The 22,832-nt window shown below is 33.6% G+C and overlaps 2 protein-coding genes across 2 annotated transcripts; one reads left to right on the top strand and one right to left on the bottom strand.

Moving 5' to 3' along the window:
* Positions 1–4,553: 4,553 nt before the first annotated feature.
* LOC142621337 (UDP-glucuronate 4-epimerase 3-like) lies at positions 4,554–5,867 on the top strand. The gene has a single exon (XM_075794655.1). The coding sequence runs from the start codon at positions 4,554–4,556 to the stop codon at positions 5,865–5,867; it is 1,314 nt and encodes a 437-aa protein (XP_075650770.1).
* A 13,139-nt stretch (positions 5,868–19,006) lies between these two features.
* On the bottom strand, positions 19,007–21,656 carry LOC142619685 (small ribosomal subunit protein uS10z/uS10x-like). The gene is made up of 4 exons (XM_075792895.1): positions 21,557–21,656; positions 21,303–21,434; positions 20,281–20,394; positions 19,007–19,378 (listed from the first exon to the last, which is right to left on the bottom strand). Exons 2-4 carry the CDS (start codon positions 21,412–21,414, stop codon positions 19,236–19,238), a joined length of 369 nt encoding a protein of 122 aa, XP_075649010.1. The 5' UTR covers positions 21,415–21,434; positions 21,557–21,656; the 3' UTR covers positions 19,007–19,235.
* Positions 21,657–22,832: the final 1,176 nt, after the last annotated feature.

The raw sequence follows: 22,832 nt of genomic DNA, 5'->3' as shown, positions 1-22,832 counted from the left end.
TTGGTAACGTTGTTATAGTAACACTGTTTGTATTTTTTGAAAATATGTGTGGATGAAAAAGTATGTGAAAATAAGTGTAATGTTATTTAAAAACTGAATATGTGTTTAAACACATGTACCAAACGGGCCCTAAGTATTTTAAGTTTTAACACACATAAACTGAACTTCTCCCATGTCCCTGTGTGTGCGCTAAAATACAAATGATCTTCTCAATCACTCCAAAATTTGCTACAACTATAACACAAGGTTTTCACTTTTCATTGCCGTCTTGTATAGTTATACATCAGCAAATATCTTCAATTATTGATCCGGATTCATTAATTGTTGGTACATAAAATGGTGTAACTTTAATTGAGTGTCTAAAATTGCTAGCCAATTTTACTAGGAGTTTAGACATGTGTAGGACAACCATGTTAAATTTCTCATCAACTTATGGTAGTGCCTTTTTCTTTACATAAATATTTCCAAAGTATACTATTTTCATTGCTTCTCTCTCTTTGAAAATGGAGATGTCTCGAGATAATAATATTATCAGAGGTGATTTTCAGAGAAGTGATGGCCTGATGGGTACCGTTTTATTTGACCTATGATCAATTATCACTATTTCACTCAAAAACTAAATTAAAAATAGCTAAATTCGCTGCTGTGATCACTGCTCCCACATCACCTAAACTTCCACATTGCGTTATGATGTGAAACGTAATTACTAATGTACCTTATCACTGCTCAGACTCACAATTTTTAGACTTATACGTGTGATGAATTACAAGAGTTTTTTATTGCTAAACAACCTCCCCTGTTTTGGTAAATTCATGCAATGAATAGGTTGATCACATAATAAAGGGTAACTAGCAAACATTGAAAGATCAAGGTGGATTCATATGATAGAGTACGTGGAAAGAAAAATAAAGAGGATGAAAAATTATTTATCTCAAGCCAACATACTGTGAAGGAGCAGCTATTATAGCTGCTCCATGAGATGACATCTCCAATAAGATAAGGAGAATTTTGTTGCATTCGAGAAAATGCATATGAGCAAGTGTGAGGTCTAAATCCAAGGACTAAAATGATGTTTCATATAGGATGAAAAATATTTGCCTCTATTATGTGTTGGTTTGGATACGGATGAAAATGTTGGCGTTTGCGTTTTCCTTATCTTTTTTTTCCCTGCTACACGTGTTTTAGCTTTAGGGGACAGAGTAACTGTTTACGCATTATTCACGTACTGTTCATGCACTGTTTACACATTTTTCAGTCACTTTTTCATTAAAAATGGGTCCCACGGCACTATTCACACATTTAAAAATTATCTTGCTACAGTGTTTTCAGTTTTTAGCTGTATTCAAACGAACCTTATATATATACAATGTGTGTCTCATTGCATGTGAGTTTTTGTGGAACACTCACTAGCTACTACATAAGTACATATAATGAATACATAAGATACCACCTTCATCTAGTAAGGCTTTTTGAGAATGCTTTAGCTTTAAAAAATCATGTACATCTATTTCTTGTTTCATAAACCAAAATTGCTTTAAGCTTTTTCCCATTCTATTTTCATGAATGTTGATATTCACATTTAGTTTAATAATTAAGAATGGATCTGAACACATACACACACGGGGAGAGGGGGAAAAGTCTTAAAGGAACTGATAGTGGTGTATAACCAAAAAGACTTAACTCTTGAATACACAGCACAAACTTTAAACATTTTTAACTCACTCATTTTTCAATGTGTGATTAACTTAGTGTTTTTTCTTTTGAAAATACTAAGTATTTTAACACGCACACGAGGAAAGTGGAGAAAGTTTTGAGAATATAAGTTTGTAAAAATTGAAAAATAATATTTAAAATATGTGTGTGTTTATATATATACATACATACATACATATATACATATATATATATATTTGACATTGTCTATCGAGACAGAAAATACTTACGATTAAATCATAACTAGCTTATAATCCTTCCATAGGCACAAATATAATTAACCAAAACCTAATAAGTGAGAAAGTGCACATTCATAGCGTTGCTTCTTGAATATGCCCAGGTCCTTCTTTTGTTAATTTAATTTAATTTTAAAAATTTTAATTTGGGAAAAGTTATTATATATTGCTATTTTGGGATTGAGCCTTTTCAAATTAGACAATCGATGAATCACATAAAAATAGCTAAATGAAGATAAATAAAAACAAGTAAGGAATTAATTACACAAACACACACACACGCATACACACACAAAAGGCAGCAAAGGTAGATAAACTTGGTTTGGTAGGTAGAAAAGATTTTACAAAATGAAACTGAGGAACTGCTTGAAGGCCAATTGGGCCAGGGCTTAGTTTAAAAAGTTGTAGATAAACCAGGCCTAGTCATAGTAGTCATGTTTGAACAAATATAAAGCTGCAAATTATTAATGACCTCCTCAAGCCCATAGAAAGCATCAAAACATAGATGACAAGCAGCCTATATTAGTAACAAAACACATTAGCTGCTTGTTTTGCCCATTGTCTGATATAAATTACAATTCTCTGATCTACCTCTATACTATCAAAATTTATGCCCTGTTTCTTACATTGTGAGAGATCTTCAGCCACTTCTGAACTGTTCCATGGTAGAATGTCCCTCCCTGCCATTACTACACTAGTTTGTACCCTGGCACTTAAAAAGTAAAATTTTCCAATCTTCGTGGATGTTACTTTCTGCTTAATCTTTCTTGCTTGTCTTGACTTTACTTCCTCCCCTGCCTTGACTGCCTCAAGTGCCTGTCAATCAAGCATTTGCTAGACATTAGTGCTTCTATGGGATCAATTTGCTTACCTTCAAATATGAGCAGATTTCTACACTTCCAAATTGTCCAGAGAGTGATCACAATGGTGGTTTCAAAAATGGGGGTTCACTTCTCTGAGGTTTTGTACATCTTGTAGCCAGTTTGTAAGCCAGCACATCAGTAGTAATTATAGATTCGAATATGACATAAAAAAAAGTAATGTGAAAAGGTTGTAACTCCTGAAAATGCAAAGATTCATTCAAATAAATAGAACTATACTTCATGATCCATGTAGCAAGGGGTCCCTGAACACTAACTTGTGAGCTTGATGATGTAGGGGAGGAAGTACTGGTCATGGACATGCTAAGCAGCCTAATATACTAATTCATTGAATTGAATGACGCACAAGTACTTGAATCAACAATGAAATTCTGAAATTATATCCTAAAGTTTGTCCACACATTACACCCCGAAAGCTTCTGGAAATCCATATCTTGGTTTGAAATTACATAAAAGTTCATTAAAATCCTTCATATGGCAGTATCATTAGAAATGGCCTTCATAGGAAAAGATTTATGGCTTTTTTAACATCAAATCATTTTTTCAACTCACAACATCAAATATTCTTCATAGTGTATCCTTAATATTAGCTGCATTGATAATTCTCTTCTCTCATCTTCTCACAATTCCATTACACTTTCATGAACCAGGAAATCACACAAATTGGGTTGTTTAGCATGTATATACAAATTTTACCCCGACTCCAATTTCCTTTCCCACTAGCATTTTCTCGGGTGACAATTTTTTTTAAAAAGCTAATTAAAACACATATCAAATGTCATTCTTTTGCCAATTTCAATGCAAGTGCTTGAACTCTACAAATTGGTGGGCAGTCCCCCAACCAAAAAAACTATCACCATCCTCCTATATTTGGAATCCCTACCCCTTGATGTGTGATCAATTTTGAATCTTAATTAATGACAGGAAGAACTATTGATTTCTTCCACCCAAAATTTCTTTGTATATCACAGTAAAACAAAATTATTGTATCCATGATGTGAGCTTGATGATGCAGGAAGCATTGGTACTTGTCCACCCTAGTCCCATTGTAGCAGCCACATAGGCCATAGCATAGGTTACGATACGGAGGCCAAATTATTACACAATAGTGTAGACAAGAGCGTAACAGTGCCAAGTACATGAACTAAGCAGGCAAGAAAGAAAGACCTATTATAATAAATCATGGGTTGTATTAGTTGCTTGTTAAGAAATTGTTTTATGTCATATTTTTGGGCTTTTAATTTTAAATCTAAAAAGATAAAGCATTTGTTAAAGATTATGTTTCAGGAAAATAAATTTCATTGATTCAATTGTATAGGGAAAAAAATTGTACATAGAATGGAAAAAAGTGTAAATGTCACTGGAATCAAGTGTATAGAGTGGAAAACTATAAGAGGAAGTATGGATCAAATTGACAGTGCCAAATATAAATCCTTTTAATTCTCCCAAAACTTAGGAATTTCATATCTAATCCCAACTCTACACCTTCTTTCTCCTCTTCAAGATGAATACTAAAACAAAAATCTCTCTAAGAGATAAATATAAACACAACACTCAATTATCCCAACACAAATAATGATGATCAGTACAATACTATATTTTTTTGTTCCTGTATAACTAAGGTTTGAAACCAAACAAAACCAAATCAAACCTAAAACTTCCAAACCTTCCTCCGCATATATTTTCACCTCCACTGTCGCATACCAAGGAAAACACACAAAACATGGAAAAGGAAAACAACCGCAAACCCAAATTATGGCACCGCTTCTCTGCCAAAAAAGTTACTATGAGTTGTTCATTCCTCGTCTTTTTCATCCTCCTCTTCATCTTTCTCCACAAACCTTCACCTCCCACCTCCAAGTCCCCAATCCAACGCATCGTCAAAGAAACCTATTCCATCATTCATTCCAAGCCCTCATCTGCCTCGCCCGCGACCCTAGAGCGTGTTGTTTTCAATACTGAACACATCTGGAAAAACGATGTACTCAACTCCGTCACTCCCAGAGGTTCCATCAATGACCACCACAAAGTTGTTCTGGTCACTGGTGCAGCTGGTTTCGTTGGTACCCACGTGTCCCTCGCGCTAAAACGACGAGGAGATAGTGTCGTAGGCCTTGACAACTTCAACAGATACTATGACCCTAAACTCAAACGCAGTCGCCAAGATCTCCTCCTAAATGAAGGCGTTTACGTGGTCGAAGGAGACATAAACGACATGGCGCTTCTTAATCGGCTTTTCGATACTGTTCGGTTCACCCATGTGATGCATCTGGCGGCTCAAGCTGGAGTTCGTTATGCTATGAAAAACCCAAGTTCTTATATTAACAGCAACATTGCTGGGTTCGTTAGTTTACTCGAAGTGTGTAAATCTTTGAATCCAAAACCTGCCATCGTATGGGCTTCGTCTAGTTCCGTCTATGGTTTAAACACCAAATTGCCGTTTTCAGAAGAAGACCGTACTGACCAACCAGCAAGTCTCTATGCTGCTACAAAGAAAGCTGACGAAGAAATAGCACACAGTTATAATCATATCTACGGGCTTTCATTAACGGGGTTGAGATTTTTCACTGTGTACGGACCATGGGGGAGACCAGACATGGCATACTTTGAATTCACTAAGAATATATTGAAAGGGAAAAACATAACTGTGTTTCAAGGGCCTGGAGGTATTTCTGTAGGCAGAGATTTTACGTACATTGATGATGTTGTGAAGGGTTGCATAGCTGCATTGGATACCGCTGGGAAAAGCATTGGGAGGGAAGGAAAAAGAAAGGGTTTAAAGGCGCCTTTGAGAGTTTTCAATATAGGGAATACTTCGCCGGAGAGTGTTGAGAAGCTTGTGGGGATTTTGGAGAGGTTGTTGAAGAAAAAAGCGATGAGGGATGTACAAGAAATGCCAAAGAATGGAGATGTGATGTTTACACATGCTAATATAAGCTTGGCAACAAGGGAGCTTGGGTATAAGCCTACTACAGATTTGGAGCCCGGGTTGAAGAAATTTGTGGAGTGGTATGTTGATTGGATCCAAAAAGATTAGATATGGTTCTTTAGGTACTATTGATTAGGTTTGTTATTTAAATTCAAATACATTATTGTATTGACGACACTTTTTATATTGTATTTGTCAATGCAATTGTGTTTTTTGAATCTAATTGAGAAATTTAAGTTATAGTTCTTAAAGAATCTGTAAAATTTTAATTTTTTTGGTAATTGAATATTTGGGGGTCGGGGATTTGAACCTTCTACATACTTTTTGTTGAAAACATAGCTTAAATTTTTTAGGTTTTCTTTATGTGTGGTAGGTTCATTTGGATTGTATTTTTATTGAAAATTTTTAATAACAATTTTTATTGAATTTGGTGTTAAGAGTTTCTTGGATTTATAGAGTTGTTGGAAAAACCTATGCTTGTATAAAACCAGGAATTTATGTTGTTCACCGGTTCTAATATTGCTCTTTCTCCGGTAAATTAAACACTGATATTGGCAGATATAAATTACGTTTTATGCTGGCTATTTCTGTAGCATTGGTGCGTAAGGAATGCAGGAGTATATGGCCACTCAAAATTGGTTTGTGAATCTTACAGATTCAAAGAATGCCATAGTGGACAATCACCAATGACATTAATCGGCTTTAGTTCTATATATGGTTTGGGGTGTATAAGTTTGTTTTTATACTACAAAGTATGTTTAAAGCTGTTTGAGAATATTAATTCCCTATATTAGCATTTTAAAACGTATATAGCAGATCCACTCTTGCCTTTATTTGAGTATTGGACATTGCAGATAGTCTTGGACACCAAAGTTCCAAAGCCATTTGTCATGTCCACAATCATATTGCATTAGATGCTGCTTTGTCAAACTTGTTTACATGAGTTGTGATGGAACATTTTATGTTGTCTAATGTTATAATGTATCAATTAAGATTATTACCATTTAATAAACGTGATGACAGTAGAAGATCATCAGAGTTAATGGAATGATTTCTTCTACAAGCAGCCAAGATGACTTTGGCATTGACTCTCTCTTGCAATGTAGCCCAAAGTCGTTCAATCCACTTTGGTGCACTTAAGAATTGGAACAACACCACATTAATCAACCTGAACGTGACATAGTTTCAAATGGTGAAAACATTTTTCCCCCCAACAAATGACTGAGGAAGCTCTGAAATTGACATAAATTGAACCTGTTAAAACAACCACTTGTCACCACATCAATTTCTTCCAAGAGAAAGAACATCTCAACTTAATAACAAATGCACGAAGTTTAGCTACAAAATTTTTTTGTTGGATGTGAATTTTGACAAATGCACCTCTAGATTACGTGCCCGTTTGTTTGCACTTTGACAATATGCACTTTTTACTTCAAAGTTCAAAGGGTTTGGTGGATATTAAAAAGTTGTTTTAGCATAAAAGTTGTTTTTTTCAAAAAGTGTAAGACTCCCAAAAAGCCAAAGGACCTTCAGCCAGCTTTTGCAAAAAAACCACTTCAACTTTCAAGAATTGTTGGTTCAATTACCAAATTGCCCACTTATTTTATTAAAAACCCAACTTTACCCTTTGAAACCCCTTCAGACCATCATGCCAAAACAAATAACGCCATATTCAATAAGACAAAAACATTATTAAAATAGTGATATTAATATTATTAAAAATAGATAACATTATTAAAGTAGGACAGGTAACATACTTGGTTTAAAATTTTTAGAATAATAAATAATTGATGCTAAAAAAACTAACATTATTAAAATAATCAATATATATATATATATATATATATATATAAGCAGAGACCTCATTGTGTGAGGGTCTAAGCTTTGCCAAGTGGCACCTTCTATGATGTTTCTCTACAATCATCCAACTTTCCCATTAATTGATTAAGTTTAATCCACAACTCTCTCTTCTTCATGTCTTTTAGTATACCAAATGTTTTAGTTTTTTTTTTTTTTTAATAAAAAGGGATACCAAAATAACTAATGAGATTGAGATAGAGATAGATAATCTTCTAGCAATTATGTTGCCTAAATTACACAAATCCATATCTTTTATTTACTATAATCATTATTATTTATTTTATTATATGGGAATCCTTATTATTTTATGGTGATGAATTTACATACAAATATCTCATAAACAAAGTCTCCCTCCTTTGTTAGTTTTTTTTTTTTTTTTTTGTTGGTATGGCAAGTTTTTACGTTAGTTATATAAAAAGTTTATGCCTTTATGATTGTGTAGATGCAATAATCACAACTTGCCACCAAAATGAGGTTTTGGTTTTTGCCTTTTTGTTTTCACATTACGTATATTATCAAAACTCTGCTATAATGATTAATGTAAGATTTTCTAAACCTTTAACTCCCTAACCTCTCTCACGCTTTGCCTTCCCCTCTCAACTTTGACCATATGCCTCTATTCTCTTTCTTTCTCTCTTAAAAAAAACTTTCTTTCTCTTCAAAAAAAAAAAAAAAAAAAACCTTTAATAGTTAAATTTCCTAAACTACTGCTACTCTCAAATTTTGTTTCCATACTCATAATTTTTTTAAACACCAGGCCAATGGTAGAAACCTGTTGCTGTTGTGATCTTTTGTTGTAGCCAGTGGCTATCCATCACACATTAAATGGCCTTGACATGTATGAGTTCAAGCTATTTTTTGTTACTTTCAAAATTTTATTTCTTCACTTACAATCGGTAGGGTTATGATCGTGAGATTTTGTGTTTTGCTATTTTCTTTTATAGGTTGTGTTATTGTGTATATCAATTACCAAAAGATGCTTGAAGTCTAAAACTGAAAAATCGATAATTGTTTATTTAGTGTAAAAGTCTCATTGTCATTGTCCTTTCAAGATTGTTTAATCTTAGCATATGACTTGAGTAAACTGGTCTTTTCAAAATAAACAAAAGCTAAATATGTTGTAAATCATAAATTGGATTATAGGGATCAAGCAGTTATCATCTAGGGTGGAGGGTTTTTTTTTTTTTTTACACAAAATAAAAATTCTACTCTTGCCAAATCTAAGTGTATATGTGTGTAAAACTCTTTCTTAGAAACTTGAACCTCGGCCCTTACCCCCCATACCCTATACCCCATAAGCATTTATACTTGTGGAGTGACCATCATACCAAAGGTGTGCGGTGGTAGGGTGGAGGGGATTTAGTCAATGACAATTGAATTTGCAGCGGAAAAACAACACGACTATTCAATCCGCATTAGACTTCAAAGCTTCTTTCTCGAGTAAGTTTCTTGATATTTCAGTAAAGAAATACAAATTGATTTTTTTCCTACAATAAATTGAGTTTTGGGTTAATGGTTTTTTTTTTTTTTTTTTTTGAGTTTTGGTTTAATGATGATTGTATAATTCTATATGTTGTGTGTGCTTTCTTTTCTATGAATTTCAATAATGTATGAATTGAGGATTTTAGCATTTAGTTCATTAAGGTTTTTTTTTTAATTCTAAATTTCATCTTTATTTCATTATTTTGTTTAGTTTTTGTAATGAACTCATTACTACCAAAGTTCTATGACAATTATGGTATAATATATGTACAATATTCTCCGAACTTATCTTACATAAAATATTATAATATTATCCGTGCATCGCACGAGCAACTTACTAGTACCAATAATAGTAATAGTAATAAAAAATAATTATGACAATAATATATTTATTATTAAGTAGCTTTTTTCTTTAATTGAGTAATTATTATGATGTAGTTGATTAAAAAATGAAATAAACTCCCTTATATATATATATATTGTTCTTTTTTGGTAATTTACCATTCAAACTACTACTTTTATAAGTGCTAGCTAAATACTCAACTTTTTTAAAAATCAATTTTTAACAGCTTTTACCAAACACTCAGTTTTTTCAAAAAGTCCAGTTTCATACTGCACTTTTTGAAAACTTCACTTTTTCCAAAACCTCAATTTCAAAAAGTTGAACCAAACTCACCCTACATCTTCTTCTTATATACTTCATGCTTGCAAAATTTCTAGAAAATTAAAAATAAATAGTTATGTCATCAGTAAATTGTTTAAATTGTAACTTTTTATAATTTAAAATTATGCGTAAAATATAAGTTATAGCCTAAATTTATAGCTAGTTTTGTAGTAATATTTATTTTATTGAATAAGGTTGTAGCCTAAAGCTATAACCCAGTTTTATAGCTAAATTTTGTTCATAGCAAATTGTCATTTAAACATCTCAACTACAGGCAACTGCAGAAACAAACCACAAAATCCCTCTTCACTGATGTCTTTTGATTCAAGAAAATGCAGGAAAAACACATACTGCTTTAACACTACAATGTTAATCAAGCTTGGGGTATGTTCCAAGACAACATAAAGTAAATATTTCTAATTAACTAAGGAGATCAGAAAAAGTGATGTTTTTAGAATAGGCCATGTTCAAGAGTCGGCAATTGTAACTTCGACTTCCACGCCAGGTTCAATAGTGATGGAGGTAATCTGCTTAACAACATCAGGGGAGCTGAAGAGGTCAATAACTCGTTTGTGGACACAAAGTTCAAATCTATCCCAAGTGTTGGTACCTGCAAACCCAAAAGCAAAACAGTTGAAAATAATTTTCAATTAAGCAAAATAGGCTTTAACAAAAAACATGTTATACAATAAACCTATGATAATTGTTTTTTGATAAGTACATATTAGTTGACCTATGACAATGAAATTGTTTATTCTATTTTTCTGGGCAACAATGAAACAAGGTATGGGCTATGGTATGATCAACTATGATATGAAAGCAACAAATATCCATCAATGGAACATACATTTTAGCCACTAGCTCTTCCCTTTCAAAGTATAAATTGAGTTGCTAATCAAACCCAATTCTACAGGTTAACTTCAAATAGTGGTTCAAAACAGAGTAATTCTAATTAGGCTTTCAGCTGCGAGGCATGCAGGGATAAATAAGGCTATAGCATCAAAGTTTGTTTTCAATATTCTATGACCTCAACATCAAAGACAAACAATAAGGGTTCACCATTTTAATGTTATTGAGACAACTGAACCTCAACGCAAACCCTGGATCTCTCCCTGCTGTCTTTAAATTATGATACAAAGGCCCTTGAAAGACACCACTAACAATTTCCTTAAGCAGAGGACATACAGGAAATAGCAGGCTAAGTAATAAACCAATAGAGAAATACTTAAAATGAATAGAACAGGATTGTTATCAAATGAATATTGAAGAATAATGAGGAATATAGTGATTTTTTTATATGAAGCCCAGCACCTGAACCCAAAAACAGTTAGATAAAAAGAAATATACCTTTACCACAAGGGGACTTCCTGGTGGTGATGTGCAGAACCTTGGTGGGCAATGTCCACTGGGCATACACTCCGGCTCATAGATATATACAAGATAGCATGAGAGTTTAAACCTATATAAAATCAGAGATTACTCAAAAAACCCATAAGATTAAATTAAATTAATAAAAAAATACAACTACAAAGTAATTGTCCCAAAATTTTGGAGTCCACATGTATTCTTTTTTGCCAATTTATTTTATCAATAGTCACTCTCTAATCTCTACCTAAAAATTGTTACTAACATATAATATTGAAAAACCATAAATAAATAAATAAAAACCAACAACAAAACTGGTTTAAAACCATTAAATCACAAACGGGTCATCTCCAGTAGATAAGATAAACCTTAAATTCAAACTCAAACCAACTAAACCCAAATCAATCCTCAGATAAAACTAAAGGAGTGTCTGTCTAATCTCTGAACTTAAATCAAAACAAAATTTGTGGTGGATCATCTCTAACTCTAATAGGGATGATAAACCTTAACTCAAACCGCCAAATCAATCCTAATATCTGAAATTAAATCATTACAAACTTCATCAAATTGACCATGCTGATTAGAAGTGAAAGATAACAAAAGCAAGAAAGAAACTTTGTGGTGGGTCATCTCTAATAGAAAAGATAAATTTTAACTCAAACCAACTAAACCCAAAGATAAATATTCAATGTAGGACAAAGAAACCAAAAAAGAAAAGAAAAAAAAAGCAACATAATGATAAAGTTGCATTTGGATTTAAAATTAAAGAATTTGAAGAAAATTCGAAATGTAAATTGTCTAATATGAATTTAACAGCATATAATGGGTTTAAGTTTTAAGTTTTACGATTTTCCTTTAACGAAAATACTACATTTCAAAATGTCTTCTTACACTGGATAATTTCACATATATGTATTAATAAAATATAAATTTATCTATGAATTTCAATAATAGAAAAAAAAATCATCATTTCATAATTTATTCGATTAATTTATGATATAATAAAATTGTATGCATTCTCTTTAAATATTTCCATTCACATGATCAAAAATTTTGTAAAAAAGAGAAGCGCATTCAATTGTTAATAATGGTGACTCAAACTTCATATACTTCTACTTTTACGGTAATGTAAATAACTTTTCCAAACGTGTTTGATGAAATGATTGTAGATGCGAAGCTCAACCCTATCTTTTTTTGACAAAGTTTAATTACAAAATTAGTTATAACCTAAGTTTATAACCTTATTCAATATCATTAACATTACTACATATTTTGAAAATTTAATCGTTGGATTACATGTTTTTTACACTCTTAATACACATGTCAAATTTTGTGTTAATCGAATATTATTTACTATATGATCTATAAACTTATATTTTATACATAGTTTTAAACTACAAAAAATTGTAATTTAAAAAATTTATTAATAACATAATTATTAATCTTTAATTTTCTAGAAATTTTGCATGCATGGAGGATATAAGAAGAAGATGTAATCTAATAGTGAATTTATCAAAATTCACCTCCAATAAAAAGATATTGAGAAATATTGTAACTTTAATCTACAATCAATTTTGTAGTTAAACTTTGTCCTTCTTTTTTATTGGTTCCCTACCCATCAAAATATTACTAAATTGCATTACATAATTTAGTTTGCTGATTTTAACAAGAGGTGGTGCCATTTGACATACAATTAAAATAATTTTGAGGGCTTATTTGATTAGAATAATCCATGTACAAAAATGTCAATGGAACCTTGTCATGCCTTAAAAGAAAAAAAAGAATTAAGTAATGAGTAAGATAGTATGTCAAGGCTTTACAGTTTGACAGTTTGTTATACCTTTTTTTTCTTCTTGATAAACCAACTTTCATTAAGAGAATACAAGATCTTTCTTACAGTTCAACCCACACAGCTGGTATCAAAAATTCAAAATTGTATTTGACATGAGCATGAACTACACCATTTAACTCTCTTCTAACCCAATTAAAAGCGCAAATAGTATTTGTAGAATGGAAAAATTCCCGACCTATCACAAACTGACACATCATACTACCAAGTCCACAAAATACGGCCAATTACAAAGTGCCACATACTACTACTAGATTTTGCTATCACTACTCAGAAACCAATAGAAATTTGTCAAGTGTCATTGAAATAGGGGCATAAAATGCAAGCAAAAAAAAAAATCACGCATCAACATGTGTAAGCGACGACATAAGCACCAAATGGGAATGGTAGGTGGGAGACTGGTAGGCACCAAACGGGAATGGTAGGCTGAAGTAGTGACCCAATGTAATTTTAAGTTTAAGACATACTTGTGAGAGTTTATCTGTTCTTTAAAAGGGAAGCTTTAATGAAGTCTGGAGGATAACCTTAAGGAAATCCAAACTAAATGGATGAATCTCAAATTTTGATTTCGGGAGCTTGAGTTTTGGATACTGCCAGTACTTTGGAGAAGTGGGTTAGATTGGTGGTTTCCAAGTCCTAAACAAATAAACGGATTTCAAAATCAGAATCTTGACGAAAATCTAAGTGGGACAAGTTTTGCTCGGACATCTTAATTTTTAGTCAAAGTTCACATCAAAGTCAAAGTTCACATCAAAGTCAACAGGTGTAAAATCACACTATCTGCACACTTTTGGATTCTCAAGTGAAGAAATAGACCCCAAAATTGGAATCTACATGAAAAACTGAGCAAAACAGGTCCTTATTGAAAATTTTGACTTTAGGTTAAGATTTATGCAAAAGTCAAATTTCTGGAAATCGGACATTCGCACAATTTCCGAGTTTCAAATGAAGAAATGGACCCCAAAATCAAAATGTACTTGAAAAACCAGGTGGGACAGGTCCGCTTTGAAAATTTTGACTTTTTGGTCAAAGTCAACCATGGTCAAGGCCTTTTTCTTTTTCTTTTTCTTTTTCTTTTTTTCAGGCTGTTCGGATCCAGGTCAGGATGAACGGGTCAAATAGGGGTGGCAATTCGTGTTCGCGTGTCGGGTTCATGTCGTGTCAACTCATACATATTCGACTATATGGGTTAACACTAACTCGACATGTTTATTAAACGGGTCAAGATTCCTCAACCTTAACACAACCCATTTATTAAACGGATCAGTCGTGTCGACCTGTTTGTCTGATTTTATCAAAATGAAGAAAAACATTTATGGAAAAACAAGAAAATAAATATTTTAAATATAAATTTTAGAACTAATGAGTAATTATATCACAAATAATCATTCAAAACTAAAGCATATCTCAATATCATAAATAATCAATCACTATACGTCGAAGAAAATAAACTACAATAACTAATAAGTTTATATATCTATAATTTGAATGGTATATTGGTAAAATTTCATTTAATTAAACGGGTCAGACAGGTCAGACGGGTTTCATAGGTTGAACCCTAACCCAACCCGTTTATCAAACGGGTTCATCGTGTCAACCTGAATATGACACGAACCCATTAAGCCTCAACCCATAACCTGCTAATTTCATGTCGTGTCTTGTCGAGTTCGCGGGTCGGGTCCAATTTTGCCACCCCTAGAGTCAAACCAGGTAGGATCTGGACGAGTCAAACCAGGTCGGGTGACGTCATCATGACGTCATACAACTGAGGCGCCTGTCAGAGTATGGCACGTGGGTACGCGTGATTTAGTGATGGTGGCGCGTGTTGGCGCATGATACTGATGAGGTGACGCCTGCTTTTCTGGCGGTGCATGGAGGAGCGTGGCTGTTCTTCTTGACCTGAAATTTTCAAGTTTTGTAGATCTTAGGCCGATGTATCTAGTGGTGACATCGATTTTGTAAAAAATTTCTCAGATTTGCGCAGATTTGAATGTGAAATCCGCCGGTCGTTGGGAATTGGTGGCCGCGCGTGGTGGAGCGTTATGGCTCCACCGTGGACCGCTTTTCTGGGTCTTGTAGGTCGAAGTCCTTAGAAGATATCTGTGGGTTGAATTTTGTGAAATCTTGTCAGAAGTTTTAGAAATCCGCAAGAGGAGACCGCAGGCATGGTTGGACTTGTTGCCATCTTAGTCTACTTTTGCAATGGCCATTCTGACAAGACGGTGCCAAGATTTAGACTTGTAAGGTTGGTATTCATCATCTTCTGTCTCCAAGGCTGAATATCGTCTTTCATTTCAAAATTCGGTGCAGTCTTCCTTGACTTTGAGTGCTGTGAGTTTGCAAAATCTCACTTTGAGCTCCAGTCGTTTTCACATTTTTGAAATGTGAATATAGTTTTTTCCATGGCTGGTTGGTGAAACCATTTAATGGTTTGCTGACTTTCTTCATTTTTCTTGTTTGTTATCTCAAAAGTTTTCTATATAAAGGCATGTTGTTGCCTTCCTTCATCACTGAGCACATCTCGACCTTCAGCTTTCTTTCTCTTGCTTTCAGCATTAACTCATTTGATCTATCGTTATGGTGTCCTTTGTTATATCATAACTGATAATGGCAAACCATTCTACACTAGGCTGATGACAGAGTTATGCAAGAAGTTTCGATTTAAACAATACAACTTCTCCATGTATAATGCCCGACAAATGGACTTGCTGAAGCATGTAACAAAACACTTGGCAGTTTGTTGAAGAGGGTGGTATCCAAGACAAAGCGAGACTGGCACAAAATAATCGAAAAAGAATGCACTTGACAGACGAGCTTGATAGCAATCAAGGCGTTGTTGGGCCTCAAGCCTTTTCTCATCAAGTGCCTCTAATTCTTGCAATCTGAGCTTGGTATTTTCTTCTTCAGTCAATCCTTCTTGAATAGCAATCCGTAATGATGAGATTTGGTGTTCTAAAGGAAGGGTGGCTTCCACTCCATAAACAAGAGAATATGGCGTCTCTTAAGTAGGTGTTCGAAATGTTGTTCGATATGCTCAACCTTCAGCTTTCTTCTCCTACTTTCAAGATTAACTCATTTGATCTATCACTATGGTGTCTCTCGTTATATCATAACTAATAATGGAAAACCATTCTACAATAGGCTGATAACAGAGCTATGGAAGAAGTTTTGATTTAAACAATACAACTTATCCGTGTATAATGCCCTGACAAATGGACTAGCTGAAGCATTTTACAAAACACTTGGCAGTTTGTTGAAGAAGGTGGTATCCAAGACAAAGCGAGATTGGCACAAAAAAATCAGAGAAGCATTATAGGCATATCAAACAACATTTCGAACGCCTACTCAAGTGACGCCATATTCTCTTGTTTATCGTGTGGAAGCCATCCTTCCCTTAGAACGCCAAATCCCATCATTACGGATTGCCATTCAAGAAGGATTGACTGAAGAAGAAAATGTCAAGCTCAAATTACGAGAATTAAAGGCACTTTATGAGAAAAGGCTCGAGGCCCAACAACGCCTTGAGTGCTATTAAGTTCGTCTTTTAAGCGCACATATCGAACAACATTGCGAACACCTACTCAAGCGACGCCACATTCTCTTTATGGAGTGGAAGCCGTCATTCCCTTAGAACGCCAAATCTCATCATTACGGATGGTCATTCAAGAATGATTGACTGAAGAAGAAAATGTCAAGCTCAAATTGCAAGAATTAGAGGCACTTGATAAGAAAAGGTTCGAGGCCCAATAACGCCTTGAGTGCTATCAAGCTCGTCTTTCAAGCGCATTCTTCTCCGATTCTTTCATGCTAGTCTCGCTTTGTCTTGGATACTACCTTCTTCAACAAGTTGCCAAGTGTTTTGTTAAATGCTTCAGCTAGTCCATTTGCTGGGGCATTATACATGGAGGAATTGTATTGTTTAAATTGAAACTTCTCATTAGCCTATTGTAGAATGGTTTGCCATTATCAGTTATGATATAACGAGGGACGCCATAGCGATAGATCAAATGAGTTTGAATGAAATTGACTACCATTTTCAAACTAGAAATTTAGTTGTCTACCATATTATGAACTCCTAAAGTATTGCTTAGTGAAATTCACCAAAAGCTCTCTCTGTTAAGGTTGCTCAAGGATTCAATACACAACTTTTTGTTTAGCTAAAACTTATAAGTTTAACTTTTAACTTTTATGTACAACTTTTTAAAACCTCATTTTTTTTTTTTACTTTTTTCATCTTTTTTCAAAATACGAGTATACTTTAGCACACTTTTAATAAAAAGCTAAAGAAGCTGTTACTATACGGCCAGAGTCTCCTTCCATCACTGGCTCTATAATTTTCTAACAGTGCCAATTACAAAGCCCAGAGAATGGCACTTGTTTCTGCCACTAGTGACTCACTCACAAGAATGCAAATCCTTGCGCATGAATCATTTAACAGCAACATTAACATTTAGCTCAATCATACCTAGAGGGGGCGTTGCTAATGTACGTGTTTGATTTGGCCTTGCTCTTGCTATGGCTCAATTCAATTGACTTGCTCCTCTATCCTCCATTTCAAGTTGTTGATGGTTGAAGCATATTATTCGCTTTGGTGCTGTCATGAGCAGTTGCCAATGTACAATTTGCAATACTCAGCTTTTTTTAAAAGGCACAAATGTAATTTTCTTTTATTTATTTATTTATTTATTTATTTATTAGAATCAGGCAAATATGTAATTAATGTCACCTCAACAACAAAAACACCAAATGTAAAATACGTCTACCAAAAACTTTGCTGCAAAAGATATTTATTTATTTAAGTGGGGAGGGGGAATTTAATCCCAAGTTCTTCTTTATAGGAGAATCGGACAATGCGTTGTATAATTCTTGATATGATATAAAATCCATATGAAAGGTAAATTATTATTATTATTATTATTATTATTATTAGGTGTTGTTCCTTAAGTTTTCTTCTTAAGATTCTGCCGTGTGAATTTTTTCTCATGGGATAAAAGTGTATTTTTTAGTTAAGTAACCATATGGCTAAATCTTAAGAGATGAACCTAAGGATCAGTACCTAAGGTACTGTACCTTAATTTTATCCATAATAATAATAGTTTTATCACAATCCAACAAATAATCATTGAAAAAGAAAAGTGTATCTATCCACAAAATTTCTTGTGTGTGTGTATGTATATATATATATACCTTCCATAGTTACACATCGCCCTTTCCTAATAATTAAGTTAGTTTTAAAAATGTCCCTAAAAATGAATAAATGTGACCTCACCCCTTAAAAAAGAAAAGAAAAGAAAAGAAAAAGTGGGGTTATCGAATAGAACGTGTCAATCACCTTAAGAAGTGTCGTCAACTTGCCAACGAACCACCAATAAATTTATTTGTATGTTTTGGGGGGTTGATAAAACTAAGATGGAAAATAAATTATATTCTTGGTCCTACATGTTGTGAATGAGATAATGCATATACTAGATCTTACAGATGTACAAACTCCTGATGCAATCTTCCAAGATAATCTTTCTGCGAACTAATGCCCTAGGGGTTTACATTCAAATTTTCAATATGTAAGCTTGAGAAGAGTTTGCACCCAAGGGATCGTGCCATTTTCCCAAACCAATCTCATCTATCATTTGGGGTGTGTTGATTTTTATCCTCAAGTTCAGGGCTATTGCAGTGTCAAATTTACCTGGTGGGAGACGGGATCCAGTGAAAAATTCCTCAAGGTTTGTATGGAGTGACTTAGGAATTGGAATGGCTTCAATGACGTTCTTTTATAGAGGCGGACAACATCAACTACAAGATAAAGTAGAAGAACATAAAATCAAAAGAAGCCCATCACGAAAATAGAGTTGGGATTCTCAAGTATTGTTGGCTACACTCATACAGCCGGATGGATATGGCATTCAATGATTCAAGAAAAAGTTGGAATGAAACACTAACATAAAAGAGTTAAAACACCACCTGTCAGTGTCACCACATCAATTTCTTACAGATTAGAGATTACTTCCATGCAAATGTAAGACAGCATCGACTTGAAATATAAGACTGGATAACATTTCTAATGCTATTAGTCAAACATGGAAATAAGTATTCATTCAAATTAATCCACAACTGAAGAATTCTTTCCAACAAAAAAACAATTAAAATCCTTCCTCTCTCACTTAAAAAATGCGCTAAAAACACACATACTACCACCTAAAGCAAATATTCTGATAAACTAAAGAGTACAGGGATTCAATATTATGAAAGCAGCGCATTTTCAATTATCCGCAATGGTAACCTCAACCTCCACGCCAGGTTCAATTGTAATGGAGGTAATCTGCTTAACAACTTCTGGGGAGCTGAAGAGGTCAATAACTCGCTTGTGGATACGAAGTTCAAATCTATCCCAAGTGTTGGTACCTGCAAAATCAAAACAAAGAGTTAACAATAATTTCAAAAAAAGAATTAAACTTCGCGACTAAACATCTTTCTTAATAGCTATGTCACTACGTCTATAATAGCAACTAGCAAATAGGATTCCATCATGAGCACAACATAGCTGTCCTACAAGGCTACAACTATAAAATAAAATAATTATTTTATTTTCCAGGCAACAATGAAATAAGGTATAGGATTGATCAGAAGCAATAATCCATGGCAAATATATTTGAGCCCCTATGTCTTTCCTATTAAACTATATATAAAAAGATTATATGATGGGAAAATGTTAAAACGGGTCATAAGTGTGATATAGAGATACTGAAGAGGACAATAAGTTGCACAAAATCCAACTGAAGATCAGTCTAGAGTTAAGTCACAAGGAACCATAAGCAGCATTTGAATCACAAGCTAATTTTATAGGTAAACTTCGATTAGTGGCATGGAGAAAGTTTAAGTGTATAGCTTCAAAGTTTGTCACCAGTTTGTTCTCTACAAGCCTCAAAATCAAAGGCAAAAAAATAAGGATCATTTTTTTTGGATAAGTAATAAGGATCTTTTTTTTTTTTTTTACGTACACCATGAGACACACTACTGAACCCAAACCATACAAGGGTTAACCTTTGGATCTCTACCTGATGCCTTTTGATTTTGATACAAAACCCCTATGGAACGCCACTAACAATTTCACCCTTCTTTCAATTCTAATGCCCACTTTCCTTAAAAGTTCTTGCAAGGGGCACTAGCTAATATACCAACTTAAAATATAGGAATGCTTAAAATTGAGTTAGATAGGATTATCAAATGAATATTGGTAAACAATGGCGATGATATATTTGTGAAGGCAATCAATTGAACACTATAGTAAGATATAGAAAATATACCTTCACCGCAAGGGGACTTCCTGGTGGTGATGTGCAGAACCTTAGTGGGGATTCTCACTGGGCCCTTAACCCTCAACATCTTGTCCTTGGCACCACGAACCAAATCCGTACAAACTATCCATAAAAAAATAAAATAGAATAAAAAGCCAAACCATCAGCTTAGTATTCTTGTTCCAACTTCCAAACATACCCAAGATGCTAAACAGGTTTAAACTCTCACATAAAAACCAAACAAAATCAGCTTAGAAATGACTCAAAAGTTAAAATCCAGATTGAAAAAATCATGGCCAAAAACAGATACTAACATACAAGGTATTAAAAATACCAAGACTGATGACATTCAATAATAAAATGCCAAATGGGTCATATCAGTATAACAATTACAAAACAAATTCAACTCAAAACACATACTGCTTGAAACTAAACCAATAAAATCGATCAGAATTAAAAAAAAAAGGCTAAAACCTGATACTAACATATAAACTCTGTTTGTTTCAGCAATGATGTTTTCTAGAAAATGAGTTATTTTCTAAAAAGCATTTTCTATAAAACTATCTCATTTTTCAATATTTGGTAGCAACTTTAAATGAGTTGAAAAACAACCTCATAACTTTCCTTATTTAGCTTGATGTGAGATAGAGTTGTTTTCTAAAAAAATTTAATGAAAACAATCTCCAAAAATAAACCATACTTTTCATGTTGAACAAAGATAATTTTCACTCTTTTTTTTTTTTTTATGCTACCAAATACCAAACACTAAAAAACAAAGAAAACTATTTTTACGTTTTCTATTGAAACAAACGGAATGTAAGATCAGAAAAACTCAATTATATCATTTATCAGTACAAGAATTATAAACCAAATTCATCTCAAAACACTAAGAATGTTTCATCTCTGAAACTAAACCATTGCCATAACCATATTAGTATAAATATTATTGTATAAACACCATTTTCATCATATGGGTCAAAGAAGATTAGAACTAGAAAATAAAAACAAAAACAAAAAAGGTTTTTGGGTACCCTTCTCGAGGTTCTTGACACTTTTTGAGGTCAGGGTTATCCTGATCTTGTGAATTTGCTCCGGACCTTCATCCGCACCCAACTGCTTCGCCGGCTTCAATGCGTACGCCATTGTTTCTTTGCTTCCTTTCCCTGAAAAACAAATACCAATAAATAAATAAAAGACTTATTTCTCATCGTCTTTCATCGATTCAAAAGCATCATCATCACATCACGGTAGAAATAAAGCAAACCCAAGAGGCTCTTTTTGATACCTTGAGCTGAGCGTGGAGGCTGGAAGTAGGGGCAGCCGGCCTCTTTAGCTCTTTCTCAGAGAACAGGAAGGAAGTGGAATTCGATGTAGCTCTTTCTTATAAGCGGGTTAGGTTCAATGGGCTTTTTAACCCAGCCCAAATGCAAATTTTTAATGGTTAGATTTTTTTTTTTTAGATGATTTAAACATTAAAGGTCTAATTTAAAAATAACAAAAAATGTCACTTAAGGTACAAACCTCTTGCAGTTTTCTAATGGATTTGGGAAGGTTTAGAGGGTGTTTGGATTTGTAAGTTTCCATCACTCATCAACCCTATTTTCATTAGTCATCACCTAAAGTAAGTGGGTCTCATGGAGAAAGGTGTTTGTTTGGATGGGTTTTGGGGTTTTGTTTTCATCAATCAGTTCTCATCAAACCGGGTAATGAATTATTCAAAACAAATTCAAGTTTTAGGTGTTTTTGAGTTACAAAAATAGAGTAACGGGTGGCAATTTCATAAATACCCTCACATCAACGGGTTCCACGATCAGAGAAGAGTCAAATCCGCAGCTCATTTTCGTACTCCCCACCAACGGCTCTAATGAGCATTTGCTTCCACAACTAAAACCCCATCTGCACAGCCACATCGCTACACTCCCAATCTATATGAAAATTGGTAAAGTTGGGTTTTAGGGTAAGTGAGGTGAGGAGGGGGCAAGTAGGGGTTCTAGGAGCATTGGTAGCCTAAGTCAAAGTGTGGGTCCCACATTTTTGAGTTTCTGGATTTGAAAACATAACTGGGTTTAGGTGCCAAACTGGGCTTAGGTGATATTTGAGAATTTTTAAGTGATAAGAAATGAGTTATAGGGCGATGAGTGATAATGTTTTTCAACCAAAACAAGGCCTTAATTTCACATTTTAAATCTGCTACAGTTTGAAAATTGTTTGGGCTTAGTAATTAATTTATTCATACTAAAATTCAACCTAATTAACTTTAAATTACAACAAATTATTTATAAAAAAAAAAAACCAGGAAAAATAACAAAATATAAGTCTTTAGAGCATATATTTGTACCGGCGTAATTTAAAATTTTAGGGGCAAAGCTTTAATTTATTTATTATATAAGTATATTTATTATGAGAGAATTAAATTTTGGAGTTAAAAGAGCTACTTGGAGGTATGCATGATTCTTCAATTTAGGTTGGGTCCTATCCTCTTGAGAATCCATATCACACACTTTTTTTTTATGAGTTAGTACACAATATCATATTTTGTTAGTTGTGAATTCATGTAAAAA

This window comes from Castanea sativa, chromosome 12 (assembly GCF_040712315.1).
Source record: "Castanea sativa cultivar Marrone di Chiusa Pesio chromosome 12, ASM4071231v1".
Taxonomy (NCBI): domain Eukaryota; kingdom Viridiplantae; phylum Streptophyta; class Magnoliopsida; order Fagales; family Fagaceae; genus Castanea; species Castanea sativa.
This window is presented reverse-complemented; position numbering and strand designations above follow the sequence as displayed.